Source organism: Argopecten irradians, chromosome 3, assembly GCF_041381155.1.
Source record: "Argopecten irradians isolate NY chromosome 3, Ai_NY, whole genome shotgun sequence".
Lineage (NCBI taxonomy): Eukaryota > Metazoa > Mollusca > Bivalvia > Pectinida > Pectinidae > Argopecten > Argopecten irradians.
Window position 1 is genome coordinate 35,461,018 of NC_091136.1, and position 22,056 is coordinate 35,483,073.

At 34.2% G+C, this 22,056-nt stretch overlaps 1 protein-coding gene and 1 non-coding gene across 2 annotated transcripts in view; both read left to right on the plus strand.

Moving 5' to 3' along the window:
- LOC138318387 (poly [ADP-ribose] polymerase 1-like) overlaps nt 1-14,900 on the plus strand; it is a 29,491-nt gene extending 14,591 nt beyond the window's left edge. The window contains exons 12-27 of the mRNA XM_069260698.1: nt 41-195; nt 824-969; nt 1,249-1,336; nt 1,819-1,899; nt 2,243-2,375; nt 2,921-3,119; nt 4,240-4,365; nt 4,617-4,700; nt 5,225-5,347; nt 5,906-6,028; nt 6,219-6,317; nt 9,582-9,734; nt 10,594-10,721; nt 11,146-11,207; nt 11,551-11,668; nt 13,858-14,900. Coding sequence (XP_069116799.1) covers nt 41-195; nt 824-969; nt 1,249-1,336; nt 1,819-1,899; nt 2,243-2,375; nt 2,921-3,119; nt 4,240-4,365; nt 4,617-4,700; nt 5,225-5,347; nt 5,906-6,028; nt 6,219-6,317; nt 9,582-9,734; nt 10,594-10,721; nt 11,146-11,207; nt 11,551-11,668; nt 13,858-13,930 — 1,891 coding nt within the window. The 3' untranslated portion in view covers nt 13,931-14,900. The remainder of the gene's footprint in view (nt 1-40; nt 196-823; nt 970-1,248; nt 1,337-1,818; nt 1,900-2,242; nt 2,376-2,920; nt 3,120-4,239; nt 4,366-4,616; nt 4,701-5,224; nt 5,348-5,905; nt 6,029-6,218; nt 6,318-9,581; nt 9,735-10,593; nt 10,722-11,145; nt 11,208-11,550; nt 11,669-13,857) is intronic.
- On the plus strand, nt 1,533-1,662 carry LOC138320244 (small Cajal body-specific RNA 8). The gene has a single exon (XR_011208154.1). It is a non-coding gene; the product is annotated as a small Cajal body-specific RNA 8 (non-coding RNA).
- Nucleotides 14,901-22,056: the final 7,156 nt, after the last annotated feature.

Genomic DNA, 22,056 nt, shown 5'->3' on the forward strand with positions numbered 1-22,056 from the left:
ATTTTATCAATGATTCAGTTGAACTTGTTTCTTGTTTTAGATCATCGTCGTCTTCACAGTCTCTGGAGGGAATGAAGTTTGTCATAGGGAAAACAGAAAAGGCCAAGGATGAAATCAGTCGAGAGATAACAAAGCTTGGAGGATTCGTTGTCAACAAAATGGCTTCAGATGTGGCAGCTTGTATTTCTACTAAGAGTATGTTTTATAGACCAATATTATAAGTTGACAAATATGATATAGTAAGTTATTAGTTATAACAGCAACCATATAGAGAAATGTTATTAAGTTTTGTTCATATGAATTTAGCCAATCTTGACTGTTGAAAATAGCCAATCTAGCCATCTAAAGCATAGAAATATAAAAAGGACCTTGACTATTGTTTTAGAAAATTAGGTTTAATTTTATGGAAGGATAAATTTAACTTGATACTAAGGAACCTCTTGTAGAAATACACTTCCCAACCTTTTTAAAAACAAAAGTGTTTTGATAATGACACTGAGATTTGTGTCAGAAGCAAAATCTCTCTATCCAGTTGGTTTTGAGATACTGACTGTTAATGTTTTACTCTGAAAACTTGACTTTCCTTTAGCACCATAAACGTTACATCCTGAAAAAAATATTTGTTTATAGAATGTAAAACAGAAACAAAGTGACAAAACTAAGACAAATTTTGTTAGATATAAATGAATGTGTCGGGTTGGATAGAAATCAGCACACACTGCCAAAGCCTTAAATTCTCTTGCTAAATCTTTGATTTATTCAATATAATTTTAGTATAGATGAAATGGTTTGTACATTTTGAAGTTGCCTTCACACATTATAGAGGAAGTAGACAAGAAATCCAAGACAATCAAAGATGCAGAAAAGGCAGACATCCATGTTGTTGACGAGGGATTCCTAGACAGTGTGCAGAAAGGCGGGGCCTTGCTCATGATCCAGAGTCACTCTATTGCTCCCTGGGGTGCAGATGTAAGAGATTTTATTTTGTTTTATTGATATTATGCAATATTCATATTCACAGATGTTTTATAGATATTCTTGAATTATTATATTCACAGATGCTTTATAGATATTTTGGAATAATCTTATTTACAGACTTGATTTGCCATGAGAAATTTGAAATCATTGTCAAATAAATATTTTGATAAATGATAGCATTAGATATAATTGAGCAGTATAGAAAGAAATGTGGATTGAAATGAGTGTGTCCCTGTTTCAGTGGGTATAAAGAATATTTTTGACTTTCAGCCAACACTACGTGTGAGCTTACCTTCTTCAAGCAAGAGTGGTGAGAGGAAGAGTGGCAAGAGTTACGGAGCCTATAAAGCTGCTGCAGGTATGAAACAGGAAAGCATATAATTTAAGTTAGTTATGAGTCCTTACTGGTAGAAATACTTGGGGACATGTTTTAGGCATCAAAGACTAGCAATTCTAACAATATAGCTCAACACAATTTTTAAAGGTCATGCACTTACAGTCAATTGATACAGTCAATTGATAAGGATGTATGACTGTGTGAAAAACATTTTGTATGGAAGTAGTCCAGATACACAGCCCTGTTGTATATGACTGGGTTGTCACATTAACTTCCTAGAGCAGAACGCCTTCTGATGACTGCAATGTGTCGAGGAAACCTTGCAGACAGATACGAGGTGAACAAAACTCCATAATTATTTATTATCACAGATTTCTTTTGAGGTCAAGCAAAACCTCCATAATACATTCATTATGTCAGTAATATTTCAAAATCCTTGTTTGTCAATGGAAAAGCGCTGGAATATTACAGGTAAATGATATGCTTTGATTTGTATTATTTAGCGGAGAAGATGTATACTAAGAGTGTCCCTAAAACAATGAAGATGACGGTGAAAGGTGGCGCTGCTGTAGACCCTGATTCAGGTGAGTAGTTTTAGAAGCCTAGATATTACTGTATACCAACCTATTTTTGTGTGTGATTTAATTTCACTTATTTCTTAAGTGATCTCAAATGCAAAAATAAATTGCTACTAGATCATATCAATTTTTTTTTAAATGGGTAAAGTAGAATCTTGTAGGTCTAGATCGCATTAATTTTGTTTTCAGGAATTTGTCCAGTAAGAGATGCATTCTTACTAATTTATTGTTATATATAGATAATGGATTCAACCTGTAGCATGTATATCTGGTTCTATCTGGTAAAGTTTTACATTCATCATTAATATTTTATCCTGTTTTGTCTTTAGTCTGTTTTGTGTATTTATAGGGCTAGAGAGTTCAGCACACATCTTGGAAGACCAAGGAAACATCTATAATGCTGTTCTGGGAATGGTTGATGTTGTAAGGGGAACTAACTCTTTCTACAAAATTCAAGCCCTAGAGAAAGATGGAGGTGGGAGGTAGGTGATTTGAATATGATTATGTTTCAGGTTACTATATTTTAAAATACTAACATTTATAACATTTTATACTCCTGGCAAGAATATACTGTATAGGGTTCTTCAATGTCCTCCACTTATACAGTTATTTTAAAATATTAAAAGGCCTAATTAGCCTGAGCAGCAGACACAACTTTGTCCGGCTAAACTACCTGACAGATTTTGATAAAATTTGGTACAGAGAACCCTGACATAAAGGGGAACTGAGTAAACTATAAAGCATTCTGCAATGCCCCCTATTAATGGAGTTATTACTAATTAAAAGGCCTAATTAGTCCTCTAGCGACAGTTCTAGTTGAAATTGCTTCTGTATCAAAGTATTATGATTAGTATTAGAAATTGGATGTCAATGAAGATTAATTTCTGGATTCTTCTAACAGTGGCATTTCTGATTCAGTAATAGGATAAACATACTGATGCAGAAATAGTCCCAATAGATGGGAATTCTCTCAATTTCTGTTATTGTGTTCGGAACTGTTGGCTAATATTGTACGTGTTCCTTCCAGGTGGTGGCTGTTCCGATCCTGGGGAAGAGTTGGTACAACAATTGGCAGCCATAAAATTGAACAGTTTGGTTCTCGGGTTAACGCCATGAGAGCCATGGAGAATCTTTATATGGAAAAAACTGGCAATTCATGGGCAAACAGGAAAAATTTTGTAAAACAAGCCAACAGATTCTACCCCCTGGAGATTGATTATGGTCAGGTGAGTTCTCCAATAATGATGTTTTAAACAAGTTTTATCTGTTTGGATATTTACTGTAAACAAACTTATTTTTGTAGGGACTTAATTTGGCATTTTAACTTTTACACAATTTATAATTTCACGATTGCAAACCTCTTTGGTAAGGGTGCGCGATATATCCAATATACCGGTATATTGCAATATTGTTCACGACGATATCATATCGCGATAAGAAAATTGGTTGCCAATATACAGCGATATTTCTGAAATTGTAATAAAAGGTATTTTAAACATTTAAACTATATGTTAAATGCATATAAGTAGTTCATAAGCTCCAGTCGTGTCCAGAAGTGATAAATCATCGATTTGTATAAGATATGTAAAGTTAATGTACTTCCGGTGGAGCAAGGTTCAAAATTAACAGAAGCTAATGTTGAAAATGCTCTAATACCTGACACTTTTTAAATTAGCGTTTGAAATATGGATCAAGGACGCAAATTGTATATTTAATAAAAAATTCACTAGGCCGGATGCTACCGAAAGTGAGGTCGACGGGTTGTCAGATAGTCCCCTGAAAAAATCAATAACTTATCATGCAAGAAATCACATAGCAGTTGGGCTGAAAACTATAAAAAAAATGGATACAAGATTTACTTATTGATATTGGTTACAAACTTAAATATGATGGTATTGAGTGTGTTGCCTGATGTGGTATACAATATGTAAAGAAGACAACACGGACAGAAGTTCATCATTAACTTACCATTCACTTATGCTTATGAATTTAAATTTTAGTTTTGTAGCGATTTATAACAACATCTACAGGGGTGAAGAAGCTAGGAGGCAGTATAACAACACATTAAATCAGGATGTTTGCTTTGCTTTAAATGGCTTGTAACTTTTAAACCTACAAGCATATTATTACTGGTCATTTGTAAAATGATTCAAAAAAGAAATGAAACACATTTTTGTTAGTTTCATGTTTTTATTTGACACTTAATTCTGCAATATATTGCGATATATCGCAATATCATTTTACATGGCAATACTTAACCCTACTCTTTGTTTTTTCGCTAATACCTATATTTAAAACATTTTCTTCGGGATTTACTCTTTTGACGAATATGGCTGTGTTTTGTAGGATGATGAAGAGGCTGTGACCACCATTAAGGCTGGAGGAAGGTCCAAACTTCCTAAAGCTGTACAAGATCTTGTCTGTATGATATTTGATGTGGAAAGCATGAAGAAAGCCATGTTGGAATTTGAGGTTAGTAAGATAATGAACTTATAACGAAGGATTTATCTAGAGTTGATTTTAAATGACTCTCAGCTGTTGTGGATATGATTTAATGTTATAAGAATAATACAAGATTCTAATAATGTTATTTGCTATGTTGCTTAATATTAAGAATGGCTTTCAAGAATTTGAACTTGATTTACCTGAAATTTAAAGTCAACAAATGATGAACAGCAGAAAATATAGTAAACCATTGATAACTGTTATGACCTAAATTGCAGATTGATTTGAAGAAGATGCCACTAGGAAAGTTATCAAAGCGACAAATAGAATCTGCATATACTGTTCTTACAGAACTGACCGAGGTAAAATGTTGTTTCACTAGATGTTATAAAATAGGTATGATAGGTTTCTGTCTGGTACAAGATAGTCGAGATAACAAAACCACTATAAAACAACTCTCTCTGGTAATGGAACTATAATATCAGTTCTCAAATAATCACATGTGAATTGCTGAATGAAATTCGAAAATAAGTAGTTAATTAGTCATCCTTTGTTATAAAACTTAAAGGCTTCAAATATTCACGATTTTTTTTCTTCAGAAAAGTATATCAACATCACTGGAGAGAAATAAAATTAGTCATGATTGCAGTTTATATCATATATTAACTGAATTTATTTTTCATGGTAATTTAATTCATCATACATTTCCCTGTGTACCTTACCCTAAATTAGATGTTAGGAAGATTTCTTTATTCATTAAAAAATGTGAAAAGATAGATAATACCTATATTATTCATGAATTAGGAAGAAAAAGATAACTTTCTTTATTCTCATATTTTGATAATTCCTATAACAGTGCCTTCTTTTCCATTTATCTTTGTATTAGCTGATATCTAATGGAGGCTCACAAACACAGTTCCTGGACGCTACTAACAGGTTTTACACATTGGTACCTCATGACTTTGGTATGAAGAAACCACCTCTAATTAACTCTCTAGATGTTATAAAGGTAAGAGAACACTCCACCACTCAGATTGTAGTTCTCTTTAGACGAAAGTAAGAAATTGCTAATTAAGATTAACATTTGAATCCATTACGTTGGTTAAAATAAAAATATTGTTGATTTTGAAGAAAAATTTGAAGAATCAATTTAATTGGCAAGCACATCTGATGCATTTGCATTGAGTTGGAATTAAATGATACAGTGTGTAACATGAAATGTGTGAAAACTTTCATTGTTTTCGTGGTTGCTTTGAGACCACAAATATAAAAACAACAAATTGTTTAAGATATCTTGTCACTGTTGCTTCATCGGCTAACCATGAAATTTTCTACCTACAAAATTATATCAAAACTCCAATCCACAAAACAAAACAAAAAAACAAAATTGCACATAATATATTTCATGTACAGTATTCAGAATTTAGCTAAATTCATCAAGAATTAGTTACAGTAGTGAATGATTGTTCAGGGGTAATGGAATGTAAGATAAGAACGGTATAGATTACACCCAAACAGTAGCTCCAGGGATGTTGTACCTTTTAAGAGTTTGTTAATGTTGTAACAGACCAAGACGGAGATGATCAATAACTTACTGGATATAGAAGTGGCCTACAGTATGCTGAAGGGAGGTGACTCTGGCGAGGATCCTGTTGATGCTCATTATAGGAAACTCAACACAGAAATTGAGGTATTCCACTTGAACATTGTCCGAGTTATTCATTTAAACATATTATTTGTCTACATTCAAATTTAAAAACTCTATGAATCGTTGTTAGTAAATATCTGGCATCTTTGAAGCTGTTGATGCGATCATTTTAGAGTTTGATGTCGTAAAGCATGGTTATCATCAAAGCTTCATTTTATCATTATTATTTCAGCATTTAGACCTGAAGTCTGAAGAGTGCCAGAGACTTTTGGACTATGTAAAGAATACTCACGCTTCAACCCATAACCAGTATGACCTTGAAGTGCTTGATGTAAGTTCATTACTGCACGACACAATAATTCTGAATCCAAACTAATTTAAGGGATGTTTTTGCAACCAATATTTAATTTGGAATGCTAGACAAATTATTACTAGAGCTTTAAAAATTCTGATTATACCAACATTTTCGAAAAAGATTTGTTGTCATGGTAAAAAAATAAAGGTCTCTGATTTGTTGAAATTTTAAATGTAGTTAGAAAAAGATAAAAATTAGTATGCAGAGGTTTAATATAAGGGATACCAAACACAATGGTGATTTTTGCAAGGATCTATTGCCATGGTATTACAAAATGGAAGTCTCTTATTGTCAAGAGTTAAGATGTCAGAAAAAAAGATAAAAAAAATGTTACATACAGTACCTGAACCGTTTAACGTTCCCAAATTTGCGTTTCGTTTGCGTTTGCGTTATTTCCGTTAGCAATCGTTAGCGTTAGCAATCGTTTATCGTTAATCGTTATCGTTTGCGTTAGCAATCGTTAATCGTTAGTTGCGTTTATAATCGTTTGCGTTAGAAATCGTTTGCGTTAATCGTTAGCAGGATCCACTTCCGCTAACGTTAACCACTAAAAATAGAACCAAATGCCGGTGAGACGCTTAGACGATCCGGATTTACTGTTCATTACTTTTCTCCTAAGATATTACGTTTACCGCTTCGTGTAGAAGCGATCATTATAACATTTCTGAAATAAAAAAAAATGAATTAAGTGTATTGTATTGCATTTTATATATCTTTTGGTTGTATATATATTTGTTAGATGTGGTTGAAATAAAAATTTGTACAGTAACAAGATCGCATACATGACGCTCCGATCCGTAAAAACGTTCTGAAATACTTTGTATTTATATGACATTTCATTCAGTCAATTTACAGAAATAGTAAATGTATTAATTATCAAAACTACAAAACTTAATGTGATTTTCACTTTTTTATTATTATATTATCAGAAGCATATATTATATATGTATATATGTTTCTGTTATTATTATTTCTGCGAAAGCAATTCAAATATTAACGAAACTGTCTTACAGAACATTAATGTCAAAAGCATTATTTCAGAAAAAATCCACGACATTTGAAAGATTACACACGAAAATAGCTAAAACAGATAATAAAAATATAAAAACGATATTATGTTAGATATTATCAATGTACAAAGAACGGAACTCGGCAGATTTGTAAATAAATTCGTGAAGTTTAAAAATCATTAACATGACGAGTTTGAACACGGGAAGAGGTGAGATATTTGCCATCTACATGTAAATATTTTTTAAACGCAATTAATAAGTACTTGTATTTATATGAAAATGGAAAAAGGGAATAAAAAGATGTAAACGTTTGCATTTCTTCACATACAAGAATGTCCGTAATGTACGAGCATACCTACATCTACATATGCACATGTAGAACACGTGTACAGAATTCGAACTGAGCAGGTACGTTACATTGTAAGCCTTCACACGTACTGTACGCGTGTCAAATCAGACACGGATATACGTTTCTGCTCATATCAATAAAAACTGGACAATCGACTTCTCACACGTGTTCGTTGTTATTTGTACCTGGAATCACTTCAATTCCCAGCGTGACGCGCACGGGTATTTTACCTGTACAGGTATATAGGTCACGACAGGTGTTACTTTGTGTCGACCCCCTGTCGCTGGCCAAGGGCGGAGTTCACCTGTAATTAACACCTTCTTGGGAGGGAGATTAACTCTATACCAAACTTACCTGTGCCCCGTACAATGTGACAGTACATGTATTTCAAAGTTTTAATGTTTACAATATACTTTCTTATAGATTACGTTGGAATGAATTAGCTTATTACACTTATACATTGTATGAATAATTATTTGTTTGTAACTGTAAATTGCAGAGTTGCTTGATGTGAAATTTGATCAAATCACTTTGTTTCTTACACCGGTTACAAATATACGTAGAAAATTGTCGCAATAAAATTTTACAGTAATCTTTAATGTACATGTACATGTATATACATGTATGCATGTGCATCAATATCTTAATCAATGTTGTCATCAATGATTATGTATAATTGACTTAATTTGAATTTAGATAACTGGAACTGAAATATTTTCATTATTTATATCTTTATTATATGCATGAACTATATAATGAGAGAACCGCAAATGACGAAACACTAATTCAAATGTTTAATCTTTATTACAGTAGCTGTGGCGTACATGAATGTAGTACGTACATTTGTAAACATGTGCGACCCTAAAATCGATGCCTAGTCAATGAACTTTTATGTACACATATACTGTATATCTATGATCATGAATGCACATCCTAGTAATATAATCCGTTATGAAAAATCAGTGAAAATCTTTTATTCGTTATTTCAATACCATGATACTATTTAAAGTACCGGTATACGCCTGCTCGCTTCACTAAAATTATGACATTGTGACGGTAATATTATAAATAAAGTGTTGTTGTAACAATTTGTTTGTTATTTCTTAAAATATCGGATAAAATATGACTCTTACAATAATACAATTCTCTCTTAATACATACGGTTGCACACGTAATTTGTAAACGTACGTGTAAAGTGGAAACCTCGTATCGAGTACAGTCGTGTTTGACTTCATTGTGTTATTATCAGTAAAGAGATGTTGTAATAATTTCTTATTCTTAAAATGTCGGGTGAATGAGACACTTTAGAATAATACCATTCTTTCTTATACATACAGTTGCACATGTAATTCATTTTGTAAACGTACATTTTGTACCTGTAAAGTGGAAACTTCGTATTGAGTACTGTCGTCTTTGACCTCATCGTGTACGTATGTCCATATAGTTTTCATAGGCAAATGTTTATATGGTATACAGAATTTTTAATCCTTAACATACTCCCGGTTTTCTTATACTCTCGTTTGTATTTCAGAACGTCAAGATCCGTAATTTATTTATCGTCAAGCCATTTCCGTGATTATAACAATGGTATTTCCGGTCTATGCTTTTTTTGATCGTTTTGCGTTTTGCGTTAGTCGTTAATCATTAGCCGGTATTGCGTTAATCGTTGATCGTTAATCGTTAGCGTTAGCAATCGTTAGCGTTAGCTAACGGACGGATTTTTTGCGTTGCGTTTGCGTTAGGCTGGGAACGTTAAACGGTTCAGGTACTGTAGGGGTTAGGATGGTATAATGTGGGACATCTGTAATGGTCCTCCATTACAATCAGGTCCTTTTTTTCATTTCCAGATTTACAAAGTGCTATTAAAATGTTTTTTTCCAGGTGTTCCAAATCATTCGAGATGGAGAGAAAGCAAGATATTCACCGTTCCGCGACCTTCCTAACCGCCAACTGTTGTGGCATGGTTCTCGCACCACCAACTACGCTGGTATCCTATCTCAGGGCCTGAGGATCGCCCCACCAGAGGCACCTGTGGTAGGTGGAAATATTGACAGCTTTTTGAAGTATTTTATTTAAGATCTTTTGATTAACTATACACTAAGCTTAAGCCTGTTTCAAACATCAAGTTCAGGTGCTCATGATATGATATTCCCTGTTAACTTGTACATTCTATGAAAGGAATGAGTTGTGAATTTTTGTCTTAAAAGACTGGGTTTTGATAATTTTAGATTGCAACGTGATTAATTAACAGACTCTTGTTTTAATTACATATCAATCATCATGCTTTTATCATACATTAGATTACTGAATATATTAATCATTATCATGAGTTCTTCTTACAATATTACTCCCTGTAAGCCAATAGCGCTGTAAAACATGAAGCTTAAAGATGCTCCATTGCTGACAAATGATTTTTTTTTTTCAATATTAAAAAAAGGAGCAGACGATTTAATATTTTCTTCAGTTGCAAAAGTTACTTACTTTACACCATTACAACCATTGAAAAGTTTGAGCTTCAAATTTTACTTCAAGATAAAAATAATAAAAATAATTAATTGCATCCTGAAAAAAATCCGTGGCACTATGTCCTTTATGGAATGAAGTACTGTTTGCGCATGCATCTAAAGCAAAATATATTATTTTATAATTTTTGTGTTAATTAGATATAAATGTACACGATTAAACAACAATTTTTGTTCAAATGATGAGTATCATTAAATGCTTTGTTGGCAGTGGGGCATTTTTAAGAATTATCATATCACATTAGTGATTTGTTTATAGGATTCTGAATGTAGAGTCAAAGGGCTGGGGTTAACTTCATAATATTGATTTTAGAAAATTTACCACAGTTTATTCTAGATAGAAAATTGATGAAATAATTTTTCTCTTTCAGACTGGATATATGTTTGGTAAAGGTGTTTACTTTGCTGACATGGTTTCAAAAAGTGCCAACTATTGTCGAACATCTAAGAATGATCCTGTTGGTATAATGTTGCTATGTGAGGTAGCTTTAGGAAACATGTAAGTAAACAATTATGTTTGTAGGACAATTAACCAAAGAACTGATAGATCACGCTTTTCATAGTGAATTCTTTATGTTGGGCAATAGTTCATATCCTGGTTGAAGTAAGAGAGGATCCAATAGTGTTGTATATATCCATCCCATCCTGTTCTGCTTTGAGATATATGGAGATGGGGCATTTATTTCTTATAGATATTTTTAGTTTGCTGAAATCTGTGATGTGCTTAATTCACGTCTCCAAAGCTAAGAGGACTTTCAAAGAAGTTTATCTATGGAAAAAAAGTTCTTTATTCCATTTCGAAAAAAATCATCTGATGAATGGCTGTAACATAAATAAAATATGAAATGTAATCTGGTGATTGTAGTTTTAAGATTTTTAAAGGAAACAAATATTAAATAGAGTTGCTTCCCTTTGTTCTCTAGGTATGAGAGGTTTGGTGCTGATTACATCAACAAACTTCCTAAAGGCAAACACAGTTGTAAAGGTAAGTAGTTTACTTATTGATACATGCTTTTTTATCCTGTCTGCCTCAAAATTTATATGTCAACTGTTCTGGTTCAACTTAAAAAAAAACCTAAACAGCTGACTCAATGGTAATTTCTGGCGAAAGCAAATTATTTGATAACAAGTTATATGTTATACGTTTTGCATTACAGGCATGATGCATTTGATTCTAGGATTTAGTGATTTAGCATTACAGGCATGACGCATTTGATTCTAGGATTTAGTTATTTAGCAACTGTTAGTATGATTAAGAAAATGTATTAGAGGTATGGTGTGCTCGTCGAGACCCAGTGTTGATAAAAATTTTTTTTTATATATTACAGGTGTTGGTATGACATGCCCTGACCCCACGGGATCCCACACCCTCCCTGATGGTACAGTGATCCCCATGGGTAAGGGGATAGCATCTACCCAGGGCCGATCTAGTCTCCTATATAACGAGTATCCTTTTTGTCAAGTTTTTCAAGTGACATTAAATATAAGTCAATGTCTGAAAAAGGAAATCTTGTTTCTATACTATAGTTTGATCTTTTTAGGTTACCTGACCCAAAGGGTCAATATGACCTATTCATATACTCTTAATGTTTTCTTCCGTTGTTGTCCGCCGTGCGTAAACTTTTCACATTTTGAACTTCTTTTCAAGTTCTACCTGTGTGATTTAGCTGAAACCTGCATGAAATGATCCTGTCATGGTCTCAACAAAGTGTTGTTATTTTTTGGGTTGATCTGAAATACAAGATGGCCGCCACAGCAGCCATTTTGAAAACAGATTTTGAACTTCTTCTCAAGTTCTATCTGTGCAATTTGGCTGAAACTTGAATAAAATGATCCTGACAGGGTCCTGACACAATTAAGGATTGAATCTTGCTTGGGTCGATTTCATGGGGGGATGAATTGAGTTGCTCTTGAAACAAATGAATGAACTGGGGAGCAGTTCATGTGATTGAATCTTGCTTTGGTCGATTTCATTGGGTGATGAATTGAGTTGCTCTTGAAACAAATTGAATGAATTGCGAAGCAGTTCATGTTGAATTTGTTTCAAGAGCAACTCAATTCATCACCCCATGAAATCGACCAAAGCAAGATTCAATCCTTATATTTCAATTCAATCGTATTAGATTTTTGTTGATTTTTGTTGCAAAAAATTGTGAGTTTCTGGGCTTGTGCAAGTCTACAATGAGAGACGTAAGAAAATAGTTCGTCATTAGAATACAAATAATTAGAAATAAATAGCGCAAATATTACAATTTGCCATTCATTTATTTAGAAACAACTTTATTATCAATGTTATTCAGATGAAACATAAACATTTATGATAGATTTAGAAGTGATTACAAAAATCGTCCGCCGAAGATGAGGAAGGATAATGTATAGACTGTGTGATAGGGTTGTCTCCCGCTTCGATTCATAATGGAGAGTCACCGTAACGTGATGGGAACGGAAAGTTTCTAGTTGTTTATGTAGCCTTTAGCCTTGATACAATTTAAACAACTGATTAAAGGTAAACCAACACTTGTTGACTTTTACATAGTATTTTTTATCGCAGTTTAGGCTTCATGACTTGTTTGTAACTGAGACGTTCTAACGTAGTTTCGACACACGTCACACAGGGACATGGCACATTTTATTTTGCTTCGGTAGGCAATGTTGCTGACTCGAACGATACAAAGAGTCACAGAGTCAGTGAAACAAGAGTTCATAAAAATGCTTTTAAAATTGTAGAAATCTGTCCGTAATATTTGAATAATTTTTTTAAGCCATCGCTGTTTAGATCTATGCCTAGGCCTTGTAGGAAGCTTTTAAGGCAATAGTAGGTCTAGATGAAATATTTTCTTGTGTGAAAACCGATGTTAAGATACCCAAGTTCATACCCAAGTTCATGAGCAAATGAAACCAGATTTTTTAAGTAGTTTCATTGAGTCCAACTTCAGTGAAAATTGAAATATTTCCGTGTAGCTCCCCATCTTTTAGTCACAACCATTACAATCTTGTGTAACACCCCATCTCTTAGTTACAACCATCACAACTCCGTGTAACTCTCCATCTCTTGGTTACAACCATCACAACTCCGTGTAACTCCCCATCTCTTAGTTACAACCATCACAATCCCCTAACTCCCCATCTCTTAGTCACAACCATCACAACTCCGTGTAACTCCCCATCTCTTAGTTACAACCATCACAATCCCCTAACTCCCCATCTCTTAGTCACAACCATCACAACTCCGTGTAACTCCCCATCTCTTAGTCACAACCATCACAATCCCCTAACTCCCCATCTCTTAGTCACAACCATCACAATCCCCTAACTCCCCATCTCTTAGTCACAACCATCACAATCCCCCAACTCCCTATTTCATAGTCACAACCATCACAATCCCCCAACTCCCCATCTCTTAGTCACAACCAACACAACCCCATGTCACTCCCTACCTCTTAGTCACAAGTTTTATGCTCAGGAATACTAAGATCTGATATCTTTATTCACTGAAACCTGACAGAAGGTATTTAAAGGAAAGTGTTTGATGAAAATAAAGGAAAATACCAGTAAATTTTGAGAGTTGATGCCTGTTTGTGTTGGGTAATGTTGTAATTGTAATATACATTGAGTCTCCTTAACCGGTTGTTCAGATTTATTGTCTATGATGTGGCACAGATCAACATGAAATACTTGCTCAAGGTCAACTTTAAGCACAAGTGGTAATGGATTGTGATAACTGAAGAGACGAGATCAAGACAGCTATCTATTGAACTGAATATTAGTAACAGGGGAGATAACTTCCTTTCAGTGACACTATGAAGAGGTACATGGTAGCTGATGAAAGGGGAGACAAATGTGGCAACATACGGGAAGAAAATCTTTACTATACTACCTGCTGTATGGATTTGATATCTCAAAAGTTGTGACTTTGAAAGACCAAGATTGGTTGTTTTTTAAAAAGTACAAATTTTGGTGGAATTATAAAATAACAAGGATACTCAATATATTATGAACAAAAGAAGCCTGGTTAATATCATCATTCTAAGTGTGTCTGGATCATACCTGTGTCTGGAACATACCTGGGTAAGCATTTTATCTATCCTCATAATGTGGTATTAATGTAGTTATTTAAATATCCATGCATTCATGCTGTGCATACATACGTGGTCATACAATCATTCGTTACTAAATCATCCATTCCTCATTAACTCCTGGTTACTTTATAACCAATGGTAGTAAATACTGTCTTTGTTGAAGTGTAGAGTTTTGAAGATCATGCACACTTTATATTGTTGTACCATTACATGCAAAATATTGTTAACGATTTCTGAAATAAGTTTTATCTTATTCTTTGTTATTGGAATATATTTTAAGCGTTAGAATGTGTATCTTAGTAAAGTGTTTGTTAGATATTTTTTTAAAGGTTGTGTGAGTGTATTAGCTTTATATTGACCAGTTTTCTGTACTAGAAATTAATTCATCTAGATTTAAAGCAGATTTCACAAAACATTCATTCCTTAAGTAAATATACTATGGCATACCCTGGTAATTATGGTCCGACATTAACAAAGTCATAATATAGCTTAATACTTTTACTGCTGACTTGTTGTTAGTAGTTGTTAAATGAAATATTGGAAACATTTTATTTGGTACTTTATCTAACATATGTATCAATAAAATGTTATAAAAATCATATTGTTATTTATTTTTTTTGACTGAGGCTGAAATACCATCAGTTCTGATCCAATTACGTGGAAAAACACATATTGTCGACTAGACAAACAGATGTTGGACTTCTTCTTGAAAACCACTGTTCGGAGTTTGCTAGTAAGCATTTAGACTGCTAACAACATATCATTGTAATTTTAGGGTGTTTAAGTTAACGTAGAAGATTCAAAATTGTTCAATTTATTTGGTTTGAAGCCAATAAAGACAAACTGGTAGCATTTCTTTTAGGTAAATCGATTTTTACTAATTTTCTTTGACCTCATTATGTTCTGTAAGTGAAGAATTAACAACTTTGTCCATGTTAATGACTTTGATTAATTTTCAAATCACACACAATCATAATCAAATCATCTTTCTATGAGTGACGTACGCCAATTCCGTCTCATTTGGACACTGAAAACAATTGGACACAATTCAAGATGACTGCAAACTTGAGCTCTTCCATTGAACAGAAGAGGAATATTTTAATATACTAGAGCTTAATTCAAAAATAAATTTCAAACTTCTATATTGGCCATAATTCATCTTGGTATCAGATGACCGTTTAGGCCAACCTGCTGCTTACTTTATAGAAAACCACAGAAATAATGGCGTAAAGAACCACTCTCAGGAGCTTATAAGCTGTTATATGGTTGGTTGGTTGGTTTTTGTTAACATACTATTCCCACAAAGATATCCATTTAAGTATGTTTCACCTGATCATTGAATATACATATTTCAAGAATCGTGTACAAAATGTTTTTTAATCGATATTTTTAAGATATTAAACATGATCGTTATTCTCTTTGCCTCTTGACCTTTTATTTTTACGATCCAGATTTTTGATTGAATGTCATACCTTTTTTTATTAAAGCCGGCCGTGTGCCCATGCCCCTGCAAATACCTACATAACAATTGCTGCTCTAGATCTCTTATTTGACATTTTCGTACGTAAAGGTTATGACATCTTTTGAGATTATCAGTTCGGAAATACCTAAATGCGCTGAAAGATAGCATTGCGTGTATAACAAAGGAAGCACGCCATGATTTGTGATCCACACTACATTTGTCCTACGACGTCATTAGAAGCACAGTTCCAGCAGGATTCCGACTCTAATTATCAGCAGACAATTAAATGTTATTCGGTAGGTTGGTGTGATGTGTAATCTGATTAGCAGTAACTCCTGATTATAGGTTGATTAACTGTGAATTACCCAAGTGACAAATCTAATTTGTGGAGACTTTGAGGAAGATAATAACCTCGGGTTGAGTAGGTTATGCATTCCTGTTGCCATCCCTAGAGACGTAGCAAACGCTCCACATCTATAATAGCTGTATCGAAATGATACATATTATCCGCTGCCCATAAATAATAATTTTGATGTTACAAACCGAATCTAAAACTTGGCACATTCTTAAAAGGGTTTATATCGTTGTTGGTAAGCTCTGCTGTTGGATTCGTCTGGTGTTTATCGTAATCAGATTTTCAGACTTTATATTATTCCTGTAGTAACACATGCTCCATCCGATTCACCTTCCCATCCATTTAATGCTTTGATGACACGTGGTTTGTTATATATTTCGAGCTTAAGATTAGGTTACCTCCCTCTCAGAACTATTGGCACCTGAAACTTAACATTTCTGGCGAGATTTATTAATGTATACGATTCCCCTTATTTCTCAATGACGCCTTTATCTCCTATTACAATTTATAACCTTGTTGAAGCCGTAGACGAGGTGTCAGTGTTTGCAAAAAGTGACCTTATCGAAAATTGTACATCGCTAGATCATGAGTCTCAAGGCCATCATTAACCAACACCGACACTACTTCTAAGGCTGTCAAACGGATTGTAATTCTTTAATAGGGTTGGACCTGTCTGGAACGAATGTGATTTTAGTATTTAGAATTGAATTTCATTTCACACTTCCAGTCAGAATTCAACTGTTTAAAAAATTGCCATAAATATTTTCAGTGTCTTTTTAAGACTTATAATTGGTACCAGATCCGGGCTTTACCTGGTGTTGTGTTTATTCTCTGTGATATTTGGTATATGTTGTCTGTATTTGAACGTTGCTGTAGTCATCAATAGACGTAAAATAAATTCTGATAAATTACACGTTTGTATGCTGGTTTTGTCGGGTATCCTCTATTCAAACAGCCATGAAACTTTGAGAAAGTAATGCGGAGGAAGAAAAAGAAACTTTCAATCTTTTCAGTATAAGGTAGAGGGACCGTTTTACTGGTATAATTGGAAATTCAGATAAGTACATAATACAATACAGAAAATATGAATTATTCTTTGCTGTTCTCAGTCTACTAGTAGTATTGGTATCACTGGAAATGAGGACGACGGGTATAAACGATCTTCTCTACAAAACATGGTAAGATAATGTGACGGCCTTGTTACGTCTAAACCCATGTTCTAGCACTGAGATTTGACGTATGTTTCCGGTGATATATGGGAAGAGAGAGCTTTATAGTAGCAAATGTTATTGTCCAGCCGACAGATTTCACCAAAGATGAAGGGCCTAAATGGCCATTCTGCTATAACCATTTCTCTGAAATGTCATTATCTGGACGCAGACGACATTTAGCTCTACATAGTTGCATTATACTGACAATGGGCTAATCTAAAAACTGAACAAAGTGTTTGGGAGATGTTTAAATAAGATACTAGTAACGTTATTGTCCAATTACATACGATATATCGACCCAGTTTCCATTAACTGACTATTTTTACTCCCCTTTTTATGGGCATGTCTTTGACACTAATTATCGGTTTGTCCTAATTTTACATATCAGAAATTACCGAGTAATGGTGTTTGGGTTTTGCTTGTCATGCTCCGAACATTTCCAATCAACTGTCATATGATGATGTGAAGTTTGGGATGATCTTGTTAATATCCTTGACAGATGGTCAAGTCCCTTGGCAATGTCCCAGCAGTGGAAAACAGATAATCGACTAAGTAGAGACTCATATGGATGTTCTTGAAGTCATTGATCAAGGGTTCCATACTCTCGACCGCCGCTTACCAAGTAGATTATTGGGAGAGTAAATACTCCTTATCTCTTGGAAGCCCCAACTGTTGAATCAGATTATCACGGTTGCGTCTTCGCGGAAGCAATACTATTGTGGAGATTAAGAGCCACTTCAACGTGGATCTCATTAAAACGTAATAATCTGCACAAGTGGGATGGCAATCGTATTGATCAACAACATCATACTGATAACCATCATATTTAAGATTGTTTTAAGATTGATTGAAAAAAGATAAATGATTATCCTGAAGCAAAGTATAAGCTTGATCGTTTTCAAATGTAGTTCATTCACCTTTATTTGCCTGGCATGGAAGGTTGAACTGAGGACACCAAGATCCCTTTTAGGTCTGTTGTGTAAAATTGATGGCAATGACCATTTAAAGACCTTCTATGTTTTGGATGTTTACCCCGAGAAAAAAACACAAATTCGGTACCATACCCCACGAACTCACAGCTCAGAGGTGGAGGGTTAGTGAATTTCGGATAGCTTCACCTCAGGTTTTGAATTCTTAGAAAAAGCGGGTTGTGATAGGGTAGTTGATTACAAGGGGGTTTCACGAAACAAGGCGTAAAAGTTGATAAAATAAAAAAAACCCACTAAATATTCATTTCTGTAACACAATCGCCCTGCAGTTATCCAATGTAAGGCATTGGTATGCTATGACCATTGTGACATTATACGAGAAGTGATGTTGCAGTAGAATGTTTAGATGTTTTCTCGGAAGACCCGTGTTTTGTATTTTTAATCGGCTGGTAAAGTGTATTTTTTTAGTTTTGCGGTAAGAAAATATTTTAAAGGATTTGTATCCATTTTATTGGCATCTTATGAAAGTCCCTTCGAAAGTTCCAATTTTAGCTATATAATATTTGCAAGTTGTCATGTATGTTCATTCTTCGAACGTCCTCGAGCTGATGTACTTCCCCATATTCGACCTCTACATTTCCGTTCCTTCTTTACTTGACGCATCATTTCGCACACATGAATTATAAAAAAAGTATTTAGTATACTTAAGTGTGTTGCTTCCGACAATGGCGGTCCAATAGGTTTTAACGATTTGTCACTATAAATCACACAAGGAAAATTCCGGCCCGGCAGTCGGCAACGTAGTATCCTCTATGGGGGTATAAAATAGTTGTAAATGGGTCCAATGTCTGTTTTATATTGGCCTAATCAATGATTGATATCGATTTGGCCTAGTTATACAGAGACCCAGATCGTCCTCAGCATGTCAGAACAGGAACCAGGCAGGGACTGACCTCGGTACTAGATAGGATAAGTAGTTCCGGGGCACCTCGCACACAATCTATCACGCCGGTCCTTTGTAACTTTCTTTATTACGAATACTAAACGATAACAATAGATAAGTTATTTTCAAGCTGATATCGCATTTTTTGTTTGCAATATGGAGGCCATATGTACGTTGGTGCAAATAACGTTTTTGTATAACAAATTGCAGCAGTGCATTATGCTATACAACTCCAGAGTATTCAAGGACAATCAATCCGTCTTCTTATATATTGTAAACTACTTTATCTTAACGAGATACACATTTTCGCGTTATTGACTAAAGTGCTCGAACACGAATTCAATTTTTTTCACGAATAATTGTTTAAAATGTAAACATAAATGTACGATTGTCAGTAAGAGGCCTTAATCGCGAATTTGTTGAAAATCATGAAGATTTGTATAACGCGAAGACAAAGTGGCTCACAGTATGTAATCAGTAGGTTATATCAGATTTGATATGTTCAAGGACTATAGATAATATACTCTTTATGTTCATGCCTTCGTAGTAACAATACAACTGTAGACAGACAAAATGTCAATATTTGACGAAACTCTTATTGAATATTCTAAACCTAGTAATAACAAAATTGTCTAGCTTCAAGGACAGAAGAAAATTACAGCATTCAATCGATTGTGTTATCAATAAGTAATGTTTTAATATAAAGTATTAGATCAGAATAAAAAATAGATTACATTAAAATTTATTACATATAATCTGCTGTGTATCTGGTATAATCTTGGATTGTGTTCAGGCCGAAACACAGCAAATAATGTCGCAGTTTGTAAGATCCCCTATTGGACAATTGTACAGGTACTAAACGTAGGTCGATTGGTTAACTAAAGGTACTCCAGATGTTCTCCACATGACACATCTTTAATTAACAGTATACCTGTTGGTTTTTTTTCTTGCACGTTCCTCTTGTCTACAGATGCGTTGTCTATTGGAGGAAGCCTTTATTATCCGAATCGGTACGATTTTCCTGAGTATTGGTAGTACCCTAGAGCACCATGAATTGCTATGGCTAAGGAGTCGTCTGCCGTACCCCCGATATTCAGGACGGGTGCTACATCCATATCTCTTTTTTTGGTTCGATCACTTTCAGCTTTAACTACAGTAGGGCAGTATGTAACATTTTCCGTGTTGTGTTCAAGGTTTCAGAGTCTGTTTCACGGGGATTATACATCCTTACCCTGTTTTCTCCAGAACAACATAAATGATCTTTTCTGTGTGTCAGTGTCCGCTTTCGTATTACTTCACCCCATAACCAGCCATATTACGTCATCGATTCTGGTCCTCGTGGGTTGCTTAGGACGGTGACTGCGAAAAAATCGCTCATAGCATAGGGCTATTGGTTTCATTCGTTTTAATTTCTTAACTAAGTCAAAATATGTTTTCAAAAAGAAACGGAATACATGTATACATTATGCAAATATCTTCTAAAAGCAGTGGTGTTCTTGCAAAAGAAATATTGCAGTTTGCAACAACGTGAATGATTTTCTCGTTTCAGAATAAAAGTTAGTTACTGGTAGAAAACCTACTTGTTAAAATCAATTTGAATATAGTTTTGACTATGAGCTAGAACTCGTGTACTATAACACCAAAAGCATGAACTCAATTCATTTTAAGTACATTCGTTTTGGGACTTATTTCTAGGTTAATCATTTTGATATCTGAACATTTTAACGCACCAACGAGTGTCTGGTGGTCGCCAGTTAGGACAACGTCAAGGAAAACGTGAACAGCTACATGACACGCTTCAATCCTAATAAGACAAGCGACACGATAAGGAAGTGCGTATTGTTTCCTCTGAAACGTTTAAAAATGTGCACTGAACGAACCCTCTAACTTAACCGAAAATGCTACACAGTCCTTTAAAGGCTACCCTTCGTCAATATTCAATATATCTAACGAAATTTGCCGCTCCATCATTTGCACAACATTTCTCGACAGGGCCAAATGCAACCCAAAGACCGTTGTGTTAAGCGATGCGAAAATAGACGACTGCTGTTTTGAATGAAAATTCATTTCAATATTTTGATTTAGTTGAGTCATCCGATCAAGAAATGGTATAAGCAATGCACTTATATATCTTTAAATAATGTTCGAAAGTTTGAATGAGTGTTCAGACACCGTAATTAAAAGTTCTGAATATTTGAAGAATTACATTTAAACAGAAAGCTTTATAAAGTTAAGATAATAATGTTATTCAGCTGTAGAAACTAGCCCGTTGATTGTATGATGTAAATATAGATCAGTAGTGGACTGTTTTTCATTCGGATTCGATTTACTTTCGCGAATTTACGCGATCCAAATAAATTCGCGATGTTTTGTCCTCATTAATTAATATAAACGTCACTTGTGTTGATATAATTTCCATTCATTGTTTAAATCTGCCAAAATTAATCTTGGCGAACTTGTATTGAAATTGAAATGGCGAAATTTAGTAGCCGCAACAGGAAGCTGGTTTATTTTATTGCACTTGTAATATTAAACTTCTGTAGTGGTTTTAGGATGTGACAATAAAATGTTGAAATATAACGAAAATATGAAAATGGAAATTTATTGTATAAGTATCCTTTTCTCTTACAGAATATTCTTGTACGTACCGCGCTGCAAACTTTAATTGAAAACAAGCTGCGGGTCAGTGTTAGTAATTTTCGTGAAGAGATTCAATAATGTTTTTTATTTAATAAAACAAAACCGATTCGTAATAGATACGTGTTTCGGTATAGCAAAAACTTTAATCAAATGTTAAAAGGTGAGGTAAATCAATGGAATGATTTTAATCGTTTTATTCCTTGCTTTTTTGCTAA